Here is a 26,996-nt window from a genome sequence, read left to right as displayed (position 1 = left end):
CCAACCAACACCCAGCAGCCCCCAAGCACCAGCCATGTCCCCATTGTTTAGTACAGAACTGTTAAGCCCACTTACTATCTTGAATATATTCCTTTATGACCTCTGTTGAGCCTTAAATGAATGTCACAGAATGAACAACAATTTGCCCTCCAAATGTACAAGAATTTAGCCAATTTAAGTTAACATTCTATCAGGTGCTTTCAGAATACTTCTTATCAAGCCAGAAACCCTAATCAACTACAGCAACAGGCTGAGGGCACTGAATAAAACACTACTGACCTCTATTTGCACCTCTACTACACTCAGCTTACCAACACATAGGCTTGATAGTTTTGTCATGCTGGCTATCACTCAACCATAGCATTCAATATCAATCAGAACTTCCAAAAGTAGAGCTGTTACCCATAAAAATCCTGCTATAACTTTGCATTTAACAAAGCAACAAGACAACAGAAGCACATATCGTAGTTCACAGAACTTTCACTACTGCTTTTGTGTTGAACCACACACTGGAAGGCCCTTTTTTAGCTCGTCTTTATTCTTAGGCACAAGATATCTGTGTCATAAAGAACTGTAACCTAGGATTGCTGCACGCATAGCTCATGGTCTTGAAAATGCAATGGACATTTGTCATTACATATTATGTCATAAAGATAACAGGGGGTGGCAGTCAAGGGCAGTTGAAGTCTTAAACACAAAGATGCGGATGAATCCCATGGGAGCTGTTAGGCCCTGACACACCTGCACAGCTCCAAGCTACATTTCTCACTTCGGCAGCCTCGCACACTCAGCATGTGCTCTGACCATGACAGCTTCCCTTGGAGGAGCACTGTTCTGCAGCAATGTCTCCCTTACAGTTGCACAGCTCTACACTTATCCCTTCATCTTAGCACCTACTACCCAACTACCTCACATAGACAGGAAACACTGGGACACTGCTGTCTACTGAAAAAAACTGCCTTGCATAATTTTTGTACCATTATTTTTCTTCCACCAAAGGTGGACTCCAGGAAATGACTTACAGGCTTCTCCATTACTACTTTATTTGAGACAGAGATTTTAGCTGGAGTTTTTGTTTCCCTTTGCTGTACTTTTAAGCAGAGCACGTATTGAATTCAACAGCCTATTTTACTTACCTTTCTTTTATCCTCATCTGCTGGATCAAATCTGAAAATGGCTCGATTCTGTTTAAAAAAGAAATAACATTTGTTATGCATGAACATCAGCTGTTCAGTTACAAAACTCTAAAGGTCTAACTAAGATCAGTCTCAGCTAAAGAGAGCAGCCATGTCATCCAGCTTGCTTTCCCCATTCCACCCAACAGCAAGTGTCTCCAACCAACAACTTCAGTCACCTTGCTGTTGGTGCAGAACAGTAGTAATAGGAATTAATGACACTGAAGAAACTTCTAAGCTAAGGGTAGCAGGAATCACAGAATGGCTTGGGTTGGAAGGGACCCCAAGGATCATGAAGCTCCAACCCTCCTGCCATAGGCAGGGCACCAACCTCCATATCTAATACCAGACCACACTGCCCAGAGCCCCATCCAACCTGGCCTTGAACACCTCCAGGCATGGAGCATCCACAGCCTCTCTGGGCAGCCTGTGCCAGCACCTCTCATAGGAAAGAACTTCCCCCTGACACCAATCTGAATCTTCCTTCCTTAAGCTTAAAACCAATCACCCTTATCCTATCACTATCTTCCCATGTAAAAAGTTGATTATTGTCCTTTTTTATATTTTCCTTTTAAATACTGGAAGGCTGCAAAGAGGTCTTCTCACAGAGTTCTCTTCTCCAGACTGAACAAGCCCAGCTCCCTCAGCCTGCTTCTGTAGCCCTAAATGAGTTCCTTTTTGGCACTGGACTCCCAACACCACCAATGAACTGCAAAAATTCAAGAACACACCAACCAAGGGTAGGTAACAAAGACTGATGAGTAGTTAACCAGGAGAAGATTAACAAGAGAGGAATAATAAGAGAAGTAACAGATTTGGAATAATCATTGCTAATGGGCAAGGTGTGTTCTCCCATTGAGTTCTCTTAGTTTTTCCATAGTACCCTGTACCTTAAAACTACATTTACTACTCCTTGTCAGTGAAAGCATATTTTACTACTTAAAAAGACTAAGAAACAGAAGGAAGACCTAGAACCTGAAGAACTCCACACAGCCTTTCCTGCCACCCCCCAGAAATCTATCTGAGGCATTAACATCGCACAGAAATAGATGTAGGAAGTGTTAAGGCAAAGCTCTGAACAAGAAACACAGTAAGTGAAACATCATGCTTAGATCTACTTCAAAAGAAGCACTGAGCCACACACATAACTCCAGAAGTCTGTATAAAAGCCAGAAATCCCTCAGCAGAAAGTGTGCCAGCTCTCACCGTCCTTGAGAATTCCACCTAAGCCTAAAAACTCATTTGAGGAAGTTCCTATGAAGGCATAGAACACAGCACAAGAAGTGATGTGTGCACATACACGCTTCCTAACAACGCATTTAACACAGGGTCATCTCAGAGAGTAAACACAGGAGACTGGATGTTCTCTAAGCTGAGCCCCTTTGCATTGCTTTAGAAGCCAAAGAGCTAAAGCAGATGATCCAGCAGACTCCAGAGATAAGCGCCCTTTGGATGTGGCAGTCTCCACCTTTGGACTTCACCCAATAATACATCAATCTATGTAAGATTTTTCCCCTCACCTCAGATATGGGAAATGACAGAATCACAGAATGGCTTGGACTGGAAGGGGCTTCAGGGATCATCAAGCTCCAACCCCCTCTCGCATGCAGGGAACAAGAAGCCTGAACGTTCGTTCCTGTAACAACCCCCTACATTTCAGCAGACACCCGGCTCGATACAGCTGCGCTCGGATCACACCCAGAGCCAAACCCGGGGCCAGCAGCGGGGAGGTGGGGCCGTCCGGCACAGCCCTGCCCGAGGGCGGCTCAGCCCCCGCAGAGCAGCGGGAACAGCCCGGAGGACAGAGGCAGCGCTGTCCCTAAGCGTCCGCCGAGGGCTACGTGCCGGTCACAGCCGCTGGAGGCGGGCAGGCCGCGGGGCAGCCCTCGTGTTGCATTGCATAGCGGAAAAGCAGGGCGAGACAGCAGCTCCTGTGGGCAGAGCTCCGGGGCGTGGCGGCGGGCACCGCCCGGCTCCCTCCTCCCCCCCAGCCCGTTACCTCCTCGTTGTACCGCAGCAGGGCCCGCTCCGCGGCCTCGGCGGTGACAACACCAACACCACCAGCACCACACCCGTCCACGGCCTCCAGCACCGCACCCAGCTCCATGGCCGCCAACGCCAGCAGCCGCCGGGCCCGACCTCCCGCCCCGCGCCCCCTGACGCGACGTGACGGAACGCTGCGCGATGTGACGCGACGCTCCCCGTGGAAACCGTCCTGACTGGCAGGCGGTGCCCGAACGCTATTAGCCACTAGGAGTGAGTGCCCGCCCCCCACCGCCCTCCTATTGGCTGCTTTCCCTCTCGCCCCGCCCAACAGCCCTGAGGGGACTACGCCTCCCGGCATGCTAAGCGAGGCGGAGCTGTCGTGCGCGCAGGACTTTGTGCCGCGCGGCATGATGGGCATTGTAGTCCACAGAGGGCAGCCCCGACGGCGCCTAGCGAGATGGGTGGTGGAGCTATACATGGATTATACATGGATGGGGTTTGTAGGCCCACACACTACAAGGCCTATGTGTCCCTACCTGCCTGTCCCTTCATAGGGGTTTAATAGCTCACTATAAGGTGCTCATGTAGGTGTGAGAAAGCAGAAGGTGTGGGGTGGATATCCCAGTGTCTCGCCGCTGTTAGGTTTTGCTCTTGAGATCTGGGAGGGCAGAGTGGGCCAACACCACATGCTACATCTCAACAGAGCGCTACAAGACTCCAGGATAAGCTACAGTAAAGAAGATGAGGCTTACTGCCACTCTCAAAATGCCCTGTTTTCCACTGTTTGGAGAGCTGAAAGTAACATACTGAAGTTAACAACAAAACCCCACAATGATAGAACTGTACACCTGTACATGTTTAATATGCAGAGCTGTACTAGGATCTCAATATTCTGGTTAGGGCTTCTTTCTGCAGTGGGTGATGCAAAAACAGAACATAGTCTTTAGGCTGCAAGGAGTAGCAAAATGCAATTTGAAGTGTGCACCCATTTATTTTGGAAGCAAGACCATGTGTATATTAATGCAGCTTCTGGAAGAAACTTAGTCAAAATAATCCTTTGCTTGTAGATTTACTGTTTTGTTACAAAGCATGAACCTGCTTAGATTTACTTCACAGCATAGTAAAATATTCATTTTATTTGTACAAGGTCAATTGGAACCTTTTTACTTATTAAAAAAAAGATACCCAAAACTAAAAAATAAAGGCTAAAAAACTGTTACTGAACTTTTAAAGGCACATTGTTATTCATCATTGCTGCATTTTGGTTTCCACTTTAGGCAGCATATGAAGGATTAGGATTTCAGTGAAAGCGGGGGACAGAATAAATTGCATCCTCTACCAAAGAACTGCCAGACCTTTTCACATGAGTGCATACCGTGAGCCCTTCCCATGTTAGTCAGCTTTATCTAAACCTTCCAAAGCAATGTCTGCCCCTGAATTTCATGGGTTTCAGGGTCAGTCACAACAGAATTGTGAGGCTGGGGAGGTCAGAGGCCATTTTTGTCAAAGGGTAGTGACCTGAGCAGCAAGAGGTAGCCTGACAAAAACAGGATTCATGCCTGTGAATGGAGTTCTCACTGCGCATCCCCCGCTGAGTCTTTTTTCTATCTGGTAATGAAAAATCTTGAAGAATTGTAATGGATTTTTATACGCATACATACATGTTTGTGTGTATATAGCTATATAAATATACAGATTTGTTACATATGTTAGTTATGCTATAATACGTCTTGTATTTATTGCATATATATTCTTATATATTTTAGACTATGAACAAATAAAATAATGCATGAGCACATTAGAAAATGTGAGAAAAGAGAGAAATCTAGCAAAGAGAAGAAGAAAAGAAAAAGAAAAAAAGAGAAAGAAAATGAGAAATAGGAAGGAAAAGGAAGAAAGAAAGGAAGAGAGGAGGGAAGGGGGAGGGAAGGAAAAAAAAAAGGAGAAAAATAGAAACAGAAAGCAAGAAGGCAGAGGAGAAAAGATAATAAGTTTGAATATTTTGGCATGTGGTATGAAAACTAAAGAAAAAAATTGTACCTTGCATATTTACTCCCTCTACACATAAATATTTGGCTAGGCAAGAAACATCTGTTTTAGTTAACATGGTCAAGGGAAAGGATTAATTAACAGTCTCCAGACTCCAACTCAGGATGTTTGGCAATTTGTAGTAGGATGATTTAGGAGATTCCTACCAATTACCAACCATTCTACTCAGAGGTTATCATCCTCTCTTGATCCACCACACTTCACAGCCTGGTATATACCCCTGTGACCTGAAAGCTGTGGTGGTTTATATTAATATCATGGGCTTTGAAGTGCAGTGGTCAAGAAGGGGGCCCACTTTCCCTTGCAGAACTGCTGACACAGATGGTGATGATGAACTTTGTAGAGAAAAAAAAGTGCAAAGTAGGACTTCAGTCTCAAGCACAATAAAACTCTATCTGCTAAAGACAGGCTATTAAATCTTCCCCACAAGACTTACCTTTTTCACGTGTGGACAGTTTTGCCTGAAGGTTGCTTGAATGAGATTAAACAGATGAGTTATCCTAGACACAATCTCCCCTGTCCTGCCCTCACTTAATGAAAGTGAAGAGTGAATGTATATTAGATAATAACACCAGGTTACACAAGGAAAACTTTCGAAGGTCTGTGACACTTAGGAAATGAGATTTTCATTGTGTATCGAAAGGTGGACATAGGCTCCTGCTATGTTTCTGACAACCCTACCAGGACCCTGACTGAATGTTTAAGAGCCTGGACAGTTGCTAAACGTGGCCTGGAACACCCACTGTCCCTCAGTTCTTGAAGTTTTCCAATTCATTCCCATGGTTACTTTCCAGCCCAAATGCTCACTAGCTTACTTACTGGTTGAATGCATGATATCTGAGCATCTTGCCACTTTACTTGCTCATCTAAGCAAGACAGAATTTCCCATTTCCAGTATTCGAGTGGCAATGTGTTTGTTATAAGTTACAGTAAAGAAAATAAAATAGCATATCTTACCTGCCTGGGTAGATATCCAGGCTTAGGTGAGCAACAGTAGCAGGACACAAACCAAACAACATAAAGTCATCAGCTGGCAAACGGAGTGGACTGGCCTGTAGCTGGGAGCATAGGTGGATGACTGCTCACTTGCTGTTGGTTATACATGTTCACAAGTCATTTGCTGCATAAAAAAATACAATGTCACTTGTAGAATTTTTGGAAGGTTTGCAGCTTCTGTATGTAAGTAAATTTAAATGGTATCTACTAGATTTCAAGAACTTTATTTGAGCATGAAAATCCTTCATATACCTTGCACAACTGTACAAACACTTATGTCCATTGCAGGCATAAATGTGGTTATTATCAGACCGAGTGCTATCCAAGATTTTATTTACAAAACAATTGCTAAAATGTCTGATGTCATACCTCCATTTATTTATTTCTTACCCATAGGGTAATAAGTCCACCACAGTTGCTTGGTGCATTTTATAATACAGAAGAAAAAGCTATGTTAATAAAATCTAACAAAAACTCACAAATAGCTACAAATCCGACAGAAAATGTCTAAGAAAAGTTCTCCCCAAAATACAATACATTTTTTCCACACATACACAGTACAGAATAAGTTCAAAGGCACAGCTTTGAATTTTACTTTTGTAAAAGTTCTCACCACATGAAGGAATCAAGGGAATATTGTCATATCTGCCAATGGGTAACTGAAAGAATATTCATGTTTGCATTGTCTTTTTTTTTTTACATAATTGCTTCATATCGTCACATTTAACATATGTGGCTGTGAATCCAATATCTTCCCAGTTCCCAAGTCCATTCTTAACGTTGTCATTACTGATCAGAGAAGTTAGATTTTTTTTTTTTTTCCAGATTGTGCAAAGTTAACACAAATACATATACAATAATAGTCAAATTAAGGCAGTGTATAATTCGATGCTACATGTGTTTTCTCTTTTGTAAAGTTACTGGATCAACAGAAAGGTGCATCAATATACAAAGTTAGGTGTAAACTGCAATCTACACAACACACGTCTTTTAAGGAGCCAGGTAGAAGAAGTGATGCGAACAAACGATGACTTGGCAGAATGGTTTTTAAGAAATACACTGAAAGCTTAAAAGAAGAACAGATGTCAGAGTTCTGCTGAGAGTGAATTTCCTGCCTTTAACACAAATCATAAATAGATTCCATTCCAGTACTTTGTTTGTAAGGCTCATTAATGTTTGTCAATAAGCAGGGGAGAGGAGAGGAGGGGGGAATGGCTCACTGACACTGACATCACACAGGGTTGGCCCACATGCCAGAATTAGAAAAGGCACAGATTGGCCTAAAAAGATGTCTAGAATAGCACAGAAATGTTTTTCGGCTACAGGAACATTCAGCCATAATGCTCTGCAATCTGCCCACGTTACGAACTACATTTATCTTCCCAGGATCTTTTCCATCTTCACCTCCCTTCAGGAATGTCCAAGTAAAGTTCCACATAAGATCAAGTTTGTGTAACTCTTTTTAAGTATACGGGCTTCACTGATACCAGTCATTTTCATTTAGCCCAACCTGTGGTGGCTTCCCCATTGATGTAGGCAAAGCCGGGAAAGTGTTGCATGTGCTCATATTCAGAATTTCTGCGTGTGGTCAAAGGGGTGTACATGTCACTAGAATTGCCGTATCTTGTGGAGTGCATGGATGGGCTCGTGTAGCAGGAGTTTGCAGCTGGCACCTCCGGCCAACGAGGAGTCACGGGTGTGGGATGCAGCCTTGGAGTACTGCTCATCAAACAGGGCTCCATTCTTGATGTTGGGCTGTTGAAAGGGTACTACAACAAAGGAGAAAAATGAAGAATTATTTCCCATATACTTGATTTTAAAATAATGGCTGGTGGTAAGGTCTGGTGGTATCACATATCCTTGCTTAGCGTAAACAAAATTGTATAATTGAGCAGCTCTCCAAAACCTTTATGATACTGAAGGTAGAATATCATATAACAAGTACCTGAAGTCAATTATGAGAGGGTTCCTTGCAAATGAGTCACAACATTTCCCCCTCCCTGGTGGCATTCAAGGCCAGGCTGGATGGGGCTTTGAGCAACCTTGTCTAGAGGGAGGTGTCCCTGCCTATAGCAGGGGGGTTGGAACTACAGGATCTTAAAGGTCTCTTCCAACCCAAACCGTACAATGATTCTTTGATTTAAATATTGAAGAGCTAGCTACTGGCAGCTATATCTAGCAGCAGAAAAATAAATCGGATTTGTCTGATATTTTTCTCGCAACTGAGAAAGCTGCTATTCAATAAAAACAAAACAAAACAAAACAATAATGATAATAATAATAATAATAATAATAATAATAATAAACACCTGCAATAATTGTTCCAAGTCCTGGTCACTCAAATAGCTTTTGAGGGAGGAGAGCAAAAGTATCTTTATTACTGGAAAGGAGCCTTCCCTTATAAATGTTCACAAGCCACCCTGCCAATTTCTGGAGAAGAATACTATGGTCTGGCCTCAGAACGTGCAGCTAATTGGAGAATTTACAGGAAGAGACATGCAGAAGAAGAATCCCTCTATTCCCCAGCTGTTCACAGCAACAGTTGGAAACTAGAAACCAAGGAAGTTTGACAAATGCCTCTCACGAAGGAGGTGTGCTGAGGATAAGGATAAGCAAGAAAACAGAGAACAGCATTTGCTCCTTGTAGTCACAGGCTGCCCAACCAAGAGGAAGAAAACTGTGCTTTTAAGTGTTTGCTTTACATGTATATATTTATTGCCTGTCTTAAAAGAGTGGATTATCTGTGTGCTCTGCTTAAAATATAGCTTTCCATGCTTTGCCCCCATATTATTGCAGAGATGGTGAGGATTCCTGTTCCCCTTGCCCAGCTGTGTATCCTCAGATCTTCTACCTTTTACACCTACTAGGCAAGATGGTTTCTAGATACCCCAGATGGATACAGTGAGCACAGCAGAACTGGGGTAAACGGATTCATATATACAGGGCTGAACCTATCACACAAAAATTGTTGTGATTTTAAGTTTCATCGTATTGGATTTTTTGAAACTGTGACATTTCCTTATTACACTGTCACCAGAGTAGGACTGCCACCTCTCCTGCATCTGACTCTTAGAAAACTTGCAAAATACATGCTAAAGCTTCATACAGCTGGGAACTGTAAAACTACTTCACCATATTTTGGTTGGCTGTAGGAAGAGCTGCTGGAGTTGTTCAACAGAGGGAGACGGCAGTGATTCCCAAGGGGTCTCATTACATTACTCCACTGCCGGATGCGGGTGGCATTAATCAGCTGCACATGTGGGTCCCCATGGCAATTACAGCAATGTCTCCATGAGGAGTTTCTTCTGACTCTCTTCAGCCCACAGCCAAGAACGCAGCCCTGCCTTGGCAAATATATTTGAACAGCTCAAAAGCCACATGCTGGCCACTCCTAATTAGGAGAAAGAGAAGACTATTTTTGGCCAATATACTGCAGTTTGTGATTTGGCATATTCCACTGTGCCCTGCAGAGACAGACCAGTTAGCAGATGAGAGGGAAGAGATCAAAGTGGTATGCTGCATTATTTAGCATATGCAGCACATCACCTGTGCAATCAGATGCTGAAAAAGGCTAGTAAATGGCAGCGCCATACTGGAATGTCAGAACTACAACTAGATCTGCTAATACAGCTATCAGAATAAGTTGTATTGGCAACACTGTCCACTTGTCTGTACAAATTTCCACCTTCACCCCACTGAAAGACTTTTCAGTTGGTGGCCCTGCCAGGCAGGGGGGCTGGAACTTCATGATCCTTGAGGTCCTTTCCAACCCAGGTCATTCTGTGATTCTGTGAGCAAAGCTTCTGCCATAACAAATTCAGAGAGAACAAGTTGCCATGTAATCTGCTATAGTTTCAGAGTCCAATTTGTCTCACCCAACTTTAGCTGTCAAAAAGTCAGGCATCTAATAGCAGTGAGTCATCTGTGTTCTGTCTGCAGCCACCAGGAGAGTTTATCAAACCTCTATTTGTGAAACCTAAATATTTAGTACTACAGATGAGTGATCCTTAGAAGATGGCTCTTTTCTTCCTCCTGTAGCCCATTAGTTATTGGGTTATACTGGTGTATTAGCTTGATCTGCATTAAATAAAAGTCCCTTTTTCATAGCTGTTGACTCCATATGCTGCTTTCCTGGCAGATCTCATATGCTGGGAAATGTTCAACTGTGTACAAAATGTTTTGAGATGGTAGATGGTAGGAGCCAAGACCAGGATCTATTACCGGGGAGGAGGGGGGGAGGGGGAAGCCCAACACAACAAAACACACCATGCAAAGCAATACATTTATTCTTTTCTGAATGTCATCTGTGGAGGGGCAAGGTGTGGGCCAAGCTAGAAAATGCTTTGGCTTCAGTAGTGTTTTACTTGTCTCTATTTTTGCTTTTCTTACCCATTGATCTATACCTCAACTCACTGTGAAATTTTGGTATTAAGTAGTATATTTAGAAAGAGGTTAATCTATACTTATTCCATAGTACATCAATGATTCTCTCATCTCTTCCCAATGCAATGACTGATTTGCTCTGTTAACCATAACAGAATGCTTTGCTCTTCTGACTTGGTGCAATTTTCCACTGAAGTCATGGCTTTCAGAATAGAGGAATTACTTGCTTTCATACCCCCTTAAACATGCCCCAGCTTCAGCTGGAGTTTACATTTACTGCTTAAATTTACTAGGGCTTGTATTTGCTTATATTTTGTAGACTGTGAATCTTCAATATATCTGCAAAACAAATGAAATGAATGGTGAGGATGCCCTGGATCTCCTAGCTGTACATGACTTTATGTGGGGAAGCAACTTCATGTCTTCTAGGTAGTTTGGACGCACAAAAACTGTGCTGTTTTGGGATTGAAACATTGGCTCCCAGAATGAACTTCGGGATGCACTGAAAGGAAAGATAATCCCCTTCCTATTTGCAGTCAAGAGACCATGCTGAGGCTTCTAGAAGGCAGAGCTAATGGCTGTGCATAAGGGGACAGGATACAGTGCTCTGCTTTTCCCCCTCATCGGGCTCACCCGATGCAGCTGTGTTTATGAATGTGTCATGAATGTAAAAGGAATAATTGCTCGAAAATAACGTGGACTCTAAATATCAAGTATTTTACAATAAATTCTGTTATGACTGAATGCAAGATGGAAAGTTTTGTAATGGTAGGTCAGCTAATCACAAATGACTCAGTGGCTTCTTTTTCCTTACAGTGAAGAGACTATTGAAAGACAATATTTTTAAAGTACTCATTGGCCCCTGCCTGACTATTAACTCACCCAATGAAGCATCTATTCAGCCTTGTTGGAGTATCCAAAGCATCGCCATCTGGGCGGATGCCTGCCCATGCTGCCTGAATCACCTTTCACACTCTATATCCGGTTTAATGAAGAGTGCTTAAGCATGCTGAACTCAAAACACTGGGGCCTAGTGATCTTTGCCAGATATAAAAGCGACATTTGTTGGAGGGCTCTTGACAGGAAATTACCATTTTCTGGGCTAACTCACACTTGCTGCAACTGCTGCCTCAGACCTAGACAAGAAGCTCTTTAAGTCTGGGATGCTTTAAGACGATTATTGTTAAGGCCTTGCCCAAGAATGAAAAAATTAATTCAATGTCTTTTATTATTATTTTAGAAAATACTACATTAAATATGTCCTACCAAGAAGTGAAGATTGAATTCCTAATGTGTGGGGATGGAGAATGATCTCCTTATTTGTATCCTCAGCTTACTGATTATGCATGGAGGTGAAAGGTGCCTCTGTCCAAACAGCAAAATATTTTCCTTATGAATGTGGCTCTTACTTTACAGTGCATTCGCTCACGTTTTTGTAGAATGCTGTACGTTAGTATTCTGTGTCAGCCACTACTTGAAGATCTGCAAATAACTCATACCAGGAATGATAGCTATAGTGAAGGGCTGGTTGTAAATTAATTTCATGAAGATGTGATCAAAAATAGCAGCACTGGAACTGTTGATCAGTTTGATCTTTACAACCTGGTATTTGAGCCTTTGCTCCACAAAATGAAGCTTAGTAAATCTCACAGTGTCAGATAGGTTGGGTGACGTTTTCAAGACACTCCAAATGACCTCGGTGCTTTTGGGAGTGGCATTTGGAGCCTCATGAAAACCTCATTTGTTAGCATTTAAAAATTAGACATGTTCCCTGTTGTATTCAATACATAATTACTTCAACTGCATTTTAATAATCTCAAGACTGTTGTGAAACCAGACAGTTAGGAACAATAATCTGTGTTGCATGGGTCGGATTTTTTGTCTTTCTGTCATTACTCGGTATTGGATGACAGAATGGTTTAGTGGGGGAGGGTTCATTGTTCTGATTGCATTGGTATAGTCATAAACTTATACTGTTTATGTGCTGGGTAAAGCTTTTCCCTTTTCCCCATCCACGTGCCATCCTTGTATAATTCCCACATGCAGAGCATCCACCATGGGAGAATCTATGCAGATGATAACTCTTAAGTCTGGAAAAGAGGTGGAGGAAGGAAGTAGGAGGAATGATGGAGATCTATAACATGTCCAATGGTAAGAGTAAACAAAGAGAGAATGAATATTGCCTATGTCTCATCATTCCCCAAAATATAGGCAATCCAATGCAATTCTGAGAGAGCAGGTTAAAAATTAAAACAGAATACAGGCTTCATGTTAGGAGTCTCTGAGTACAAAAAGAAACTCCAAGAGTTTAATGTAGAATAATTTGCTTGAAAATACAACAGTCCAGCTGCTGCTTCCTACTCAGGACATCCCTAAGTCAGCTCTTACCAAGCACAGCATGGCTATGCTGGTAAAATGACCACTCTAGCTATCCTTTCACTAATAATTTTCCTCCACACATTTGCTTCTGGCCATAGCAGGATATAGGACCTGGAAAAATGGACCTACAATATGATTCACTGTAGCCATGCATTAAGGTACTGACATAGATACCATATTTTTTGCTGTATACTGCACTGCATTTACATTGATACACATTCATATGACAGGCATCTTTACCTGTTACCAGGTATATTAAAGAATAAAAACAACCTGATGCAGATTTCTCTCATTCATTACTCTTCCTACTATGAGTGTTATCCTTGTGGTTTACAAAGAAAAAATGACTGCCGTGCTAATTAAATTATGTCTAAGGAAGAGGTGGAATTGTATGAATTGCAATATTTATGGATAGCTTGAAAGGATCAAATCCTGTTCAGTCAGGGTGAAATCTGCAGACAAAAGCCATCCAAATGCAGATTGTGGAGGCGGATTAGATGGTGGCATTGTGAAGGGGTTACCTCTGAAACGGGTACCTCTCTGCTACACTTGACAGAGGTTGATAGGAACACTCAGGGGCTTTTAGACAAACTCGTCTATTTTTCTACGCTGGCATCTGTTCACCTAAAACTCGTGGCAAGTGAACTAAATGAAACATCAAGTCAGTAGTTCTGTTTATGTACACACATTACACAGATTCCTAAATAATGATGGAGTTTACGTAATGTGATTGTATTCACTTCAGCACTGTTGCTTAGAGAACTAGGTAGTACCAAATCAATCCGTAGACCACTTTTCTATTTGTTTGCCTGGCTCTTGGCCAGTAAGCCAAGTCAAGAAATGAGCAGTCGGGCCTGGAGTTACAAGGAAACAACTGTTCTGAGAACTAATCACAGATGCTGATGAAAGAAAAAAAATATATTCAGATTAAGACCAAGGTTTGAACAGACTGTCCCTGTCAACAAAATGACTCTTAGCCAGCAGTGGGAATTAGTCAGCCTGCATCGCCAGAAAGAGCCATTTTTAGGTTCCTGCTGGGTTAGTAGCTGCAGAACATTACTGCATCAGAACATTTACTTCCCTCTGAGAAGTTACTGATCTGTCTGAGAGCTATTTAATAAAACCTGCATTTGTCTTAAGTACACATTACACTGCTCTGTGAGCCAAGGTAAGTTCCAGGATTGCTTCAGAGGTGAGAGGTAACGATATCCTCATGAGCTTTCACCAGTCAGTTATGGGACGGGGTGATGCACAGTGCCTCAGCTGTATCAGCTTTATCAAATACCATTGTTTCATATCCTTCAATACTAGTGGATTCAGATTATCCAGGAGTCTCTCACTTACATGGACAACATGCTTTTCAGGTAGGATAAGCTTGTCTTGGGACCACCGCCTATGCTCTCCAAGAGTACTGTATGTAGTACAAGATCTACAGCTGTCTGACTTCTTCCCTTCCACAGCCCCACTGTAAGTAGATTCCACTGACAAAACCATAGTGGGTACCCAAAATTTACACAATGAAACTATCATATAACTCTGTGTGTGAAGATCAATATGCTACATGTTGGCAATTCCATTTTAATGGGTCACTTCACACCCTTCTCCCTTCCCCAAAGTTCAGTACTCCCCACTTCCATCAAAAGAAAGCTATTCCCTCCATCTTGTTTGCTCTAATTCCATTTGTTTTGGTGGTTGTCTGTAAATTTTATATGTGAAGTGATCCATCTTAAAGTTACATTAAAGGAACAAACAAAAAAGTCAGACACAACTCTTTCTTTATGAATATTGCTTTGGGCTGGAAAATAGCCCTAAAATAAGTGGCCTGATAAAACTCAGATTACATTGCTCTCTTCCACAGAAAGAGGTTGGAAAGACATGGTGTTCTTCCAAACCAAAGCAGTAATTTATAGCTGTAACCTAAAAGCCACCTCTTTTACATCTTGTCTGTTTCAACTCTGAGCCTTCTCTAGGACAAGGGCTCTGTCTGATTCCATGTTTGCAGAGGAGAACTTACCCCCACACAGATTTCTTCTTGGGAATTAATCTGTTGACACTATCTTAAAGAGCTAAAGGTGAGACAGAGTTCTATATTCGAACTGAACGTAAATTATAACAAAGAATACTTTTGAAGAGAGATCGTCAATGCCTTCACTTCTTGGCTGATTGTATTACCACAGCAAATACACGTTTCATCTCCTTGGGTTTTGAATACAGCAGCAGCTGTTTACATATTCACTGCAAATTTGGATCCCTGTATTTTGATTTTGCAAATTCAAGAGTCCTACTGCAATTCCAGGTTCTACTTAGGAAGTGCTCTAGAAGAAATATAGTTCCATAACACCCTTTTAGGCTTTGTGGGCAACAGCACTTTTCATTTATATACTTCTGGTTAAAAGTAACTAAGAAAGCATTCATTGTCAGGGAAAGCATTTCACAGAAGCTCGTTTAGTTTTTTTGTTTTGTTTTGTTTTGTTTTTAAATGTAAGATTGTTTAAGATTCTTTTAAAGTTTTTTTCAGTTTATAACTTTCAACAAAGAATGAGCACATCTATAGGGCTTTGTTAGCCTTATCCTGCTATGAGAGTGCATCTCAGTTCACAAGTAGCATGAGAAAGAGCATGCTAAGTACAAGTAGAAATAATGTTGTTCTCAAATGTAATCATTAAAGGATAACTGTTCTTCATGTGTATCCTGGACAACTCAAGGGCTAGTTGGAGAGGAAAAAATTATCAGACATCTGTATTTGTAGAGACAGCTTATTACAGAACGAAAAACAAAAAAATTATTTTAATGTATGTTGCTATTTCTATAGGGCATATTAACCAGGACACGAGAAAACTACAAATTTATCAATCTTGCTTTGCTTAATTTATTTCTTGCTTATCTTGTGCTGTCTCTGTCATTGTCGCAGATACCTCTTATGCAGTTTTTCTCCAGTAAAGGATAATAGAGTAAAGAAGATTCATGAGAAAATTTAAGCCAAAAAGTGATGTACCCTAGAAAAAAATCTTGTGATAACAGGATATGGCCTGCAGTGAAAAAACAATATATACAAAACTATCACAGTACTTAAACATTTATTCATGGTTTCCATTAAAGATAAAACTAGTTAAATCCTCACACCTGATGTGTTCTCTTTGGTGGATCAGCTGCTACACAAATGGGTGAGAAGCTGTAGGATTATTTCTTCCATCAACTAGAGAGCCACTGTTGAGCTGGCCCAAATGAGCATACTGGGTTTTCACAGGACAATCTTCCTAGCTGATCTCAAAAAGCTTTAAGAAGGAGATTACTACCATTATTCTTATATTAAAGACTGGGAAAATAAGGCATAAAGAAGGAATTACTTCTTGAGATCATCCAGTAGACCAATGTCAGAGACCTGAATGAGATGCATGTTTCATGTGTTCTAGTCCAAAGCTCTGCCAAATTCATATATGTTTGCAATTGGTCTGACTGTAGTTGAACATGGTGCTCCCTACTAGACTTACATAAATTTCTAGCAGATGAAGCACAAAAGGCTCTATGTGTGTGGAATACCTCTGCTTGTAGCTGCACCTTGTAGATCTTCCAACAGAGTCCCCAGAGGACAGACCTGTACACCAGTTGCACAGCGTACTAAAACCTTCCTGTAGTGGCACTACTTTTGAACTGCTGCCAAATATCATCTTCATGCTTAATATATGCTATTTCCCACTATCGGTCTGTGAACTGAAATTCCTTAGGTTATGGTAGGAGACCAAAGCGCACGCATTAAACATAACCTTCTTGGAATGGCGCTCCGAAGTTATTCAAACTATACACAGAACTCACATTTTTTTGCAAACCCCTAACCATATTTATTCTCAAGAGCAGAGACACCAGAAGAATTCACTATGGTCTCTGCATCATCTCTCAACTGCATTAAAACACTTTTATTGTTAGGAGTGTCTTCCTGTTCGCAATGCCTAAGAAACACACAATTAATTATATTAACTGTTGGTTTTGGATACTCCTTTACACATAAGCACTTTATATTATCCAGATTGCTGGATTTTAGAGTTTCGTACTCTAAGTTCACAAGTCAAAGTTATTTCTGATAAAAGAAGCTCCATCAGAATGAAAAGATGCCAAGAAAAGAAAGAAAAATGGTGACTATCAATGACTAGAAATAAATCAAAGAGCCTGTACGCTGATAAGAAATTTACAAGTATGACTTTACTTAAAATGTTGTAGCAAGCATTTTCAAGAAAGAAATCCAACTTACCTGTGAAGAGCTTCTGTGGTAAGCAGAGTAATGAAGTGGTCCAGAAATAGCAGTATCATGTGGTAAAGACGGGTACTGACTCTGCATTGGATGAGGGTGCTGATTGCTATAGCTACCGTAGTTATAACTTCCTGTGTATCTAAAATTCAATTAAAAACACTGTTTAGTAGGCATAATCATTATATTCCCACTAATAACTCAGTATCTTCCATGTGACATACAGTAGCACTTTTTTGCATACCAAATGATTTCTAAAATAACCTTTATATATATATACTTTTGTATATATGTGTATTTCTGAGATCAGCTAGGAAGCAGCTGCTACTTAGTGAGCTATTCAACACAACAACAAATTGAGAGACTCAATATGTTTCTGTTACAAGTTTTACCCTGCATGCTCATTTGTGCACTTTCTCCCTTTCATTATTATCCCATTGCTACATTTCTAGTAAATTACTAGGTGTGGTAATAATTGACTTAAAGAACTGCACTGTGGAGTTCAGCCATCTCTTTGCACTGCAGTCACATGGGGGGGAGGAAGGGGAGAGAGATGTGTTTATTTGCATCTGAAGCATACATACAGCAAAAAACTTTAGTGCAGCTGACTGGAGGTCAGGATGGCATTTGAGGTTGGAGAACCTGCCCACTTTCTTTTATCTTTCCAAACACTTGTTTTGGAAAAGCCAAGGTAAAGGAGAGAGCAGTTTCCTCAGCTGTAAATAATTTTTCAGGAAGAAGTTTTTATCACTGAATTTATATGATATCCTCTATAACCAGCCAGAAATACAGAAAAAAAAATTTGTATAAACCAATTCAGCAGTCTATATTTATCTTTCTTGTGAGGTAAGAGGCCTTTACACTGTTCCAAGTCCTCAGTTCTTAAAACATCTTCACTCTGTGGAATACCTCTGTATGAACTGCTGTGATCTTTTAGGTACTCTCATCTCAAGATGCTCTGGAGGTTTTATATTTCACAAAGGAGGTCATCTTTAGTGTGCAAAAATTTGAAGTAACCCCAGTGGAATGATTGTTAGAATACTCTCAGGTATGCTGGGTGGTTAAGAATCTGCATTTTCTGTGAAATTCACCTGCAAAGGGGAAATGGTCAACATACAGCTAATGCTCTCTGCCTGCCTCTCTGCATGGGAGTGAGGCTCAGTCTTTGAGTGAACAGCTGTTCACTCTATTTATCTCTTCTCCAGAAACCTTGAAATCTCTATGCAGACTTTGATCTCTCTCTGCTTCTTTCCAGGGCATCCAACTGTTTGAATCTTGCATATAAGGTCTCCTGTATTATTATTATTATTATCATCATCATCATCATTATTATTATTATCATCATCATCATCATCATCATCATTATCATTATTATTATTATTATTATTAAGTTCAAACAGAATTTCAGTTTATTTCAGTTTGTGCTCATTTCCTTTTGTGCTGTCATTGGATACCACTGAGAAGAATCTATATCCATCTTCTTTTATACCCTTCATTGTGTGTTTATAAACAGTCATAAGACACTCCCTGAGCCTCTTCTTCTTGAGAACAGAGGGAAATAGAGAACAGAGAATAGAGAACAGAGGGGAGCTGAGAACTGGATCTAGTGCTTCAGATGTGGTACTGGGTGTGATGAACAGAAGAGGAGAGTCTTCTCAGAGACATGATGTGGAAGGTTAGTTCTTTGGACAAATATAACCTTTGAGATAAAACATGGCATGCGAGAGAAGGAATCAGAGATAGGGAGAAAGCTACCAAAGCCTTCCTTTTTATCAAGTATTCTCTAGGCCTACCAAATTCTGGAATTTAATAAGGATTTAGTAAGATGATAAATCTAATACTTAATAATCATACAACAGCCAAAGAATAATGATACCAGAATCTTTGCAATGTGGACTTACTACACCAAGAAACAGATTTCACTGCATTTTCAAAAACCATAAGCTTAGGTTCATCCAAAATACCACACAAAACAAACAAGACACTCACCCATGTTCTTCTCTGTGGGGATAAACAGGTATCCGATGTGTGACAGATGATGATGGTACGTGTGGACTTCTCATGCAGGGCAGCTGTTGGGAATTTTCAGCAGGAGACCCAGCAGCTGTTGTCACGGTGTAGGTGAGCGACCACGTGTAGGATTGCATAGCCCCTACAGACAAGCAAGCATTAGAGAAACATAGATGAGATAGGCTGTAATTCATAGAGGCGTTATGCTTTGAAACAGCTACTGGAAAGTAAACTAATAAGCATTGATATTGGAAATAGCATCCAGCAGAGTGAACAAAACAGTCTTCAGGCCTGGAGAGAAACAGAACATACAACTAGAACAATGAAAGATTGGAAGAAGAGTGTTACACAAGAAAACTTCTTGAACACTTTTGAAGTTTCTCTCCTAATCCATCTAACCAGGTACCAGCCTTGGGAGTGGAAACACAGAGGTAATTATAAAAATTTCCTCCAGTAAATAATGTTTCTTCTGACAGGGAATGACTTATTTATTTATTTATTTATTTTTTCACTTGTGGGAAGACTGAAGTGAAGAAGTGGATTTTCCATTTTGCTTGGAAGGTGCTGAGTTTTTTAATCATCCTGACCCCTTCCAGGCAAGAACTCCAGATTCATGAGCCAGCTGCTGAGAAACCTTTGTCCTTTGCACACACCCCTTTCACTCAGGAGGCTGACAGATCCATTGTTCCAGTATAACACAGCTCTTGCTGGAGGTCATGACCATACTGGCTGAGATTACTCTGCAAATGAGGACCAGAACACTGAATTTAACCCAATCCGAACACTAGTTTGGGGTGTCCAGGCCCTCTTGACTCTTTTTCACCAGCTAAAAGGAATTGCAGGAGGTGACTTGTTTATTCACTGTGGATTCTGGGACTTCCTGAGTATGAAAGGGATTTTCCAAGAGGGAAATGTATTACCCAGGTCCATATCCGCTCCATGGTTTTAGGGAATGAAAAAACTATCTCAGATGTGCACAGTTTTCTGAAGAAAATCTGCATGTGATTTTACTTAGCAATTCAGTAATTTTTTTGCAATGGGAAATTCAGAGTCTGACCAAAGACATTCTGAGCCTTGTAAGGCACAATGTGAACTGGGGCTGTTATATTAGAGACATCCTTGTATGTGTTACGGCCAAAGATATATTTGGTAGGTCTGTTTTCACATCTGCATTTTCTATCACTGATTTTTGACTTTTCAGGCTTTCACCTCCACCCATTAAGAACAATTGAGATCCCTGAGACTAAAGAGGAGGCAAACGAGGAGGCATGGCTTCTGTGGCCATCAGCAGTCATGCTTCCTTGAGCTGAGGAAAAGTGTTTAAGGAAGTCTGCCTTCACTAGAAAATATAGCTTAAGAGGAAGCAGCCAAAGCTATTTCTACAGTTACAAAATAGTTTCATTTGACAACAAAAGAAAAACTAATTTGAAAATTTCAACAGCTTGTCTGTGGGTAATTTTAGTGAAATGTTTCAATTTCAAAAGGTCAACATATTTTCCTCATGGTATTGTCCAAAATGAAATCTCAAACTTGGTTTCAAAACGGGGCTGAGCTCAAAATTAAACAACAAACACACAGAGAAAAATAAAATAAAATAAAATAAAATAAAATAAAATAAAATAAAATAAAATAAAATAAAATAAAATAAAATAAAATAAAGAGAAAAGCAAGAAAAGAAGGAAAAGAAAGATCATCAAAAGAAAACCAAACACTTATTTTAGGTAAAAATACCTAAAAAAAAAACCCCTAACACTTATTTTAGGTAAAAATACCTAAAAAAGTGAGGACAGAATCTGTCCTCACTTTTTACTTCAGATCATCCTCTAAGTCAAAGAACTCACAACCTTCCTAGCTCTAACAAGCAGCTGTAACATAGCTAAAAGATCCTCCACATTTTACCGTGTCTAGTTAATTTGTTTGGCCACAGACATTGTGAAAAATTCTAGTGATCTTATCTCAGTCTGAGGAAAATGAGTCAATTCAGGACAAGTTGTTTCTTATACTCCCTGTGGGAAGTCTGCTCCTTGGAAGAAAGGATGTGGCTGCTCTTGGCATTCCAGTCTAACTGAAAGCTATCTGTTCAATTCTAAACTCTGTTTAGAGTATAACACAGACTGTGCCTGTCCCGACAATATAAAAAGAATGAATAGGTCTTGCACTGGAAGAATATAGTTTTATAATTATCCTAGCCACAGTTAGTCCCAGGTACTATCAGACAGTACTTGGCACAGCTGTTCTAGGAAATAGAATCACAAAATCACAAGGTTGGAAAGGACCTACAAGATCATCGATTCCAACCATCCTCCTATCACCATTACTACCCAATCTACTAAAACATATCTGATAGCGCCTCATCCAGATGCCTCTTGAACACAAATACTCAATTTCTTTTGGAGGTTGTGAATTAGAAGTGAACATATGCTGAGCTTTACCCTGGATTTACATAATAACAGAAAGCTGATCAAATAGTCTTCTCAGGATAGTGCTGGAAATCTACTGTTGCCTTGATTCTCTTTGTCTTCAGAAGGAAAATGGAATTTTCCTTCACCATTTCCACACTGTTTTCAGAGTGATCTGGTCACAAAGAGGAAGAGGACAGAAGACAGCAATAGGCTTTGAGATTTTGTGTATAGGTATATATGAAGTCAATCAGAATACTGCCAACATTATGGTGGGTAGATAAGAAGGGATGGGAGTAGTCATAGATTTTTCTAGTTAGCTTTCTAACACTCATCTACGTCTCAGGCCTATACAGTTAATTTCCTTAGCTGGCCACAGAACTGAACTCCAGGAGGTGAAGTCTCTTTTAGATACAACTGACCCCAACTGAACCACATTCTAAAATAAGGAAAAACAATAGCAGTTGAGCAACATTTTGTTCTGCTTTGTGTTCTGAACATTCAGTGTTTGATTAAAATATGGAAGTTCATTTATTATCACATCTTTTTCTTTTCTCTTGTAAAGATAAATTTGATTTTGAGGATACTAATAGGCCATGTGATATTTAGGAGAATCAGGTATAACAGTGTCTGTTCTCACCGGTGCCTTCATGTATACCAGTGCAAGAAGAACCAAAAGTTGCTTCATTGTGCTGTATTTTATACTTGCTGTATGCTGGAGTAATTGATCACCCAGCTACAAGATATTCATTGCTCTGTGTATTACATCTGATAGCAAGCACTAATGTCAGCTCCAAGTAATCAACGATCACAAGTCAGACCTCCATTCTGCCCCCACACAACAAAGAATTCTTAATGTAGAAAACAACAATGACAACAACAAAACCACTGGGAAGGAGAAATCTGCCTTTTGAAACTGGGAGCTGAATTTTTCACATGTGAAGACTTATTTCAGACATGTATTTCATGAAACTAAACAGTAAACTGCACACATCAGTTTACAATGTGTTAGAAAGTAGTTGCAATTCAGAATTCATTTCAGGCTGTCCAAATAACATTGCATTAGCAAATGAGTAATCACAGCTTTCAAAGGAGCTTTGAGAGAGAACAGCATAGTCAGCCATATAGCTATCATTTTTATGACAATATTGCTGCAGTTTGAATAATCATTAATCTGGCCTTTGTAATTTAGAAAGGATAGAGACTAATTATCCTTTTAAATGTCTAGTAACTTAACCCAAAGTTTTAAATAAAATGCTAGCTAAGCCATGCCAGATGTTCTAACATAGAATGCTATATAGAGAATTTACCTTTCTTTTGCTTAGCACCATGTAATGGCAAAGTTTAGTTTGCCGTCACTTGTGCTGACTGTTGAGTGAAGGCAAAGAGGTTAAAATGCAAGTTAAATAGTTAACTTTTATTGCTAATGTCATAAGAAAAGAAAAAGTTAGTGATACTTTAAATTGGGGAAATAAAACTAGTGGTAGCCAATGGGACCAGTTCTCAATGTGTACAAAGCATTTTCAGAGTTTTATATTTGCCTTATGAAAGGTGTTTAAGAAAATCAATAGAATGTCCTTTAAATATGTTTATCCTGACCAGAGGTTCCTGTCCCAAAATATTCTACATACCACTTCCAAAAAATCAGTATATGTAACATTTTGATTATATATATATGTGTGTGTGTGTGTGTGTGTGTTACATCTTCAGCACTGCCATTTTAAACTACAGCAATTTTCAATAGTTGAAACATGGTTGTATTACTTTATGTGAATGGATCTTGCATTCCGCTGTGCAATGGTTAGCAAATTGAAAAGGTGATCAGTTCATCTACATAATGCATATGGGAAATGAAGGTATTGCTAATTGTCCAAATTAGGTCTGAGAAATATCCATATACTTGTATTTAATCTTAACCAGATGGCTGCTTGCACTGACAAATTTGGCTTGTTCTAGGCAAAAATTACTTTCTTCTGGCAAAAATCAGACAGCACAAGATTGCAAGAATAAAATACAGTTCAACTGAAGGTTTTTGAATAACCTAAAAAATAAGAAGCTAGAAAAAAACAGAGCTAAAATAATTAGAAATAATAGTTTTCTTGCCTAAGAGGTTCTGCTATGGGAATAATTACATCAAGTTCTACTGTCTGTATTGTGGCAGTAGGTCCTTCAACCATTGCACCCAAGTAATTCTTTTTCTGGCTTCAAACTTCACATCAGCAGACCGTGGCCTTGCCAGGGCAAGCAAAAGAGAGAGAGAGACAGAGGATAAAATAGGCTATAAAAAAAAAACAAGATGCAACACAAAACCAAAAAAGAATAACATTTGTAATGTCTGTGTGAGTCCGTTCTATGATTTTACTCTATGATTACAGATGGGACTCAGGAGAAATACATAAGATTCATGCAGTTTCTAGGCCTGCCTGGATCTGAGGCTACATAAGGCATGGAAGGTGGAAGCTCATACAGATGATATATAGGCTATTGTTTAAATATAGAATAAACTTTGGGTTAATAGTTAAGATATCTATATAGAGTTTCAGTCACTGTAACCTAAGCAAAAAGTCCCTCAACTTTCCACCCCTGTCAATGCCACTGGAGAGCACATGGTTTCCAAGTTTTCAGTCTTTTACTTCTAAGGTAGAATTCTGCATCCCTGTAATTTCTGGATACAACATCACAATGTTCTTATAGGGCCATAATGTGTACAGACCAGGTTACTCACAAACATTGGCATTTCAAGACTCAAACACATACACCACCTCCAGCACTGCCTGGTTCAAAGCAGACCTGATCACCTAACACGTTTAGGAATCAAGCTACTTTATTGTCTAACTGTTCTGGAGGTGATATCAATCTATTTCCCTCCTAAATGTAGTATAGTCTCTGACAACGAGAAAACATTAAGTTACAGAGTAGGGACAGAATACTTAAATTGCCTTTAACCACAACTGTGCATTGTGCTTCCCTGTGGTGCCTTTGAAAACAAGGAAAACCTCTGTCAGAAGGATTTATAACTCATTTGGCCACTGCCAAATTCTCCATTGTGGTACATCATCACTTTCTGACATTATTTCAAGAACATTTTCTAAGTTTTCTAGTTTATCACAAGTGATAGCTTCCACATTCTGATTACATACCCATTGCACCAAGGAGCTGCAAAGCTGGTATTTTACTGCCTAGAATGTCTTCTGAAAGACATTTACATTTCTGACTTTCTGATTTTCATGAATTAAGAAAACACAGCCTGTAGATCATACAACAGATGGACCATCTTCTCCATGTCCAAAAGGTAACAACTGAGTTTTATGTTAGGGTACATGGGATGGTTGCCCATTAATAAAGACCAATCAAGAAAGTATAGCCAATAGTTTAAACAGATTCCTGCTTGAGAAGGCTTCACATCTCTCAAAAGCAGGCACATAGTGTCCTCAAGTTCAGTTTCAGGTGACTGAACGCTAAAGCCATCTTCAAGCAGCTGCCACAAACGTGCCTACCTGTTGTAGCTGCTATGCCACCGTACTCTGGGGACTGGTTGCTGACAGGTGAGGGGGCAGAGGGCACTTCCACTGAGGTGGCAGATTTAGCTGGGGAGAACGGCACTGGGGAGGGAGTTGGAGGAGCTGGTTCACTCAGGATAATTTCTTGTCGTATTTCTGCTGCAGAGTGAGAGAAAAATGGCAGAACAAATGATTAAAGGTAAAGTCAAGGAACACCAAGAAACTTAGAAAATACTATGTAAGCAGTTAAGTTCTTCACATATTTCATGAAATCCATACCAAGACTCGCATAAATATTTGAAAGAAGCACCGCAGTAAGATTCAGTATTACCAATATGAGTTTATTTTAATAAGATCTCTTATAGGAAAGCGCTATTCTTCCTGAGGTACATGTAAGAAATATGTGCATAGACAGTTTAGGGCTTTATTCCTGTAAGATACGGTGACAAAAGGATTTAACTTTCCAAAGTCAATGGAAGATGCAAGGAAAGAAGATCAGTGTGGATCAGGAGCAGAGAGACTAATGGCAGCGTCTGTCTGCTTCTGTTCTGGCATGTCAGTGCAAAGTAGAGCAGGCCTTGGAATTTGCTTCTGTACAGACAATCAGAATTTAAATACATCAGAAATTCTAGCCTTTATTATTATTATTATTATTACTATTATTATTATTATTATTATTATTATTATTATTTTATTTATTTGCCCAATTCTTCAGTCTCTCCCTTTTATTTAGGTCCAGTGATATGATTGAATTTATTTAGTGTGAAACTAGGGTGAGACAGAATCAAGGTTGGGCCCACTGAAATGCAAAGATCAACTGAGGTAAAAGGTCCTCTATTCAAAAAACCGAGTTCGTGCTTAGGAACAGTATTTCAGACATCCAGAGTCAGGCCACGAAGCCGGTCTCTTTCTGAATGCATTAACACCAGGAGGCCCCTTGGCAAACGATGGATTTCAAATGATGGAACCAAAATATAGCATTGCACTCCTAGATAGGACTCACAGGGTTAGGTGAGGATAAGAAACTTACTTAGAAAACAGTGAATCCAGTGGAATAAAACAACAAATGATGAATAAAAGAGCAAACTCACCTGTGCTTCCTTCTCCTTTCATTGCCCTCATTAGCTCATTAGCTCTCTCTTGACAATGGAGTGATTCTAGCAGGTACAATACGTAGTCATCAAACATCAAGTGAATAAGGTGAAAAGACCCTGGTAATAAAATGAACAAATAGAAAAGCCATTGACTGTCTCAATACACTCATTAATTAGGGGGATTCAACACAAAAGGCACTGAGTAGAACTGCCTCACTATAGCACTACCACTGCAGTATGTAGGTTACTCACTGTAAAAGAGGTCAAAGTAAATCTAGGGACAAGCATACTGTCCACTCTGTACTTCCACAGCCATATATGACCAACCGTTGTGGTTAAAAAGGCTGCCTACCTGAGATTCTGTGCTACTGTCTCTTCTGTGATACTGTCTCTTTAGAAACAAAACAAAGTGTGGGGATGGAGTCAAAGAACGACTTGAAAGTTAACAGTAAAAAGAGATTATGTTGATAGCTCTCTAGCACAAATCCTCAAGTAAGAGCTGAGTACAAATGGAGAACTTGTTCATGTTGTTAGGAGGAACTACTGGGAGATGCTGTGGACTACAGTAATAGAAATAACATTTATTAGCACTCTATAAGAAGTTCTGTCCTTAGGGATTTATAGAAAAAAATTTCTCTTTAAGTTCCCCAATTACAAATGACAGAGCTGAGGATAAATTAATTGATAAATCTCTGATGCAGTTGGCAATGAACATAGTTGCAAGCCTCTGTGGAAATGGAAGTATTAATTCACAAGGCATTGGTGAAAGCTCACTTGGAATT

At 40.0% G+C, this 26,996-nt stretch overlaps 2 protein-coding genes across 10 annotated transcripts in view; both read right to left on the bottom strand.

Moving 5' to 3' along the window:
• RIC8B (RIC8 guanine nucleotide exchange factor B) overlaps positions 1 to 3,338 on the bottom strand; it is a 28,608-nt gene extending 25,270 nt beyond the window's left edge. For 4 of the 7 annotated variants that reach the window (XM_015863959.3, XM_015863969.3, XM_085539334.1 and 1 more), the window contains exons 1-2: positions 3,175 to 3,338; positions 1,137 to 1,184 (exon numbers count right to left, since the gene is read on the bottom strand). In XM_015863959.3, the coding sequence (XP_015719445.2) occupies positions 1,137 to 1,184; positions 3,175 to 3,282 (156 nt within the window). In that variant the 5' untranslated portion in view covers positions 3,283 to 3,338. Of the gene's footprint in view, positions 1 to 1,136; positions 1,185 to 2,695; positions 3,130 to 3,174 lie in introns of those variants that run through there. The other 3 variants (XM_085539309.1, XM_085539335.1, XM_085539316.1) reach the window with 2 other exon arrangements.
• Positions 3,339 to 6,416: 3,078 nt separating this feature from the next.
• RFX4 (regulatory factor X4) overlaps positions 6,417 to 26,996 on the bottom strand; it is an 80,259-nt gene continuing 59,679 nt past the window's right edge. For 2 of the 3 annotated variants that reach the window (XM_015864007.3, XM_015864018.3), the window contains 5 exons: positions 26,212 to 26,331; positions 25,118 to 25,279; positions 19,201 to 19,363; positions 17,215 to 17,353; positions 6,417 to 7,975 (listed from right to left, as the gene is read on the bottom strand). In XM_015864007.3, the coding sequence (XP_015719493.1) occupies positions 7,703 to 7,975; positions 17,215 to 17,353; positions 19,201 to 19,363; positions 25,118 to 25,279; positions 26,212 to 26,331 (857 nt within the window). In that variant the 3' untranslated portion in view covers positions 6,417 to 7,702. The remainder of the gene's footprint in view (positions 7,976 to 17,214; positions 17,354 to 19,200; positions 19,364 to 25,117; positions 25,280 to 26,211; positions 26,332 to 26,996) is intronic. The other variant, XM_085518913.1, reaches the window with a different exon arrangement.

Source organism: Coturnix japonica, chromosome 1 (genome assembly GCF_054131305.1).
Source record: "Coturnix japonica strain WE chromosome 1, WE-NBRP24, whole genome shotgun sequence".
In the NCBI taxonomy this organism is placed as follows: Eukaryota; Metazoa; Chordata; class Aves; order Galliformes; family Phasianidae; genus Coturnix; species Coturnix japonica.
Note: the sequence above shows the minus strand (reverse complement) of the source record. Positions and strands in the feature narration are given on the sequence as shown.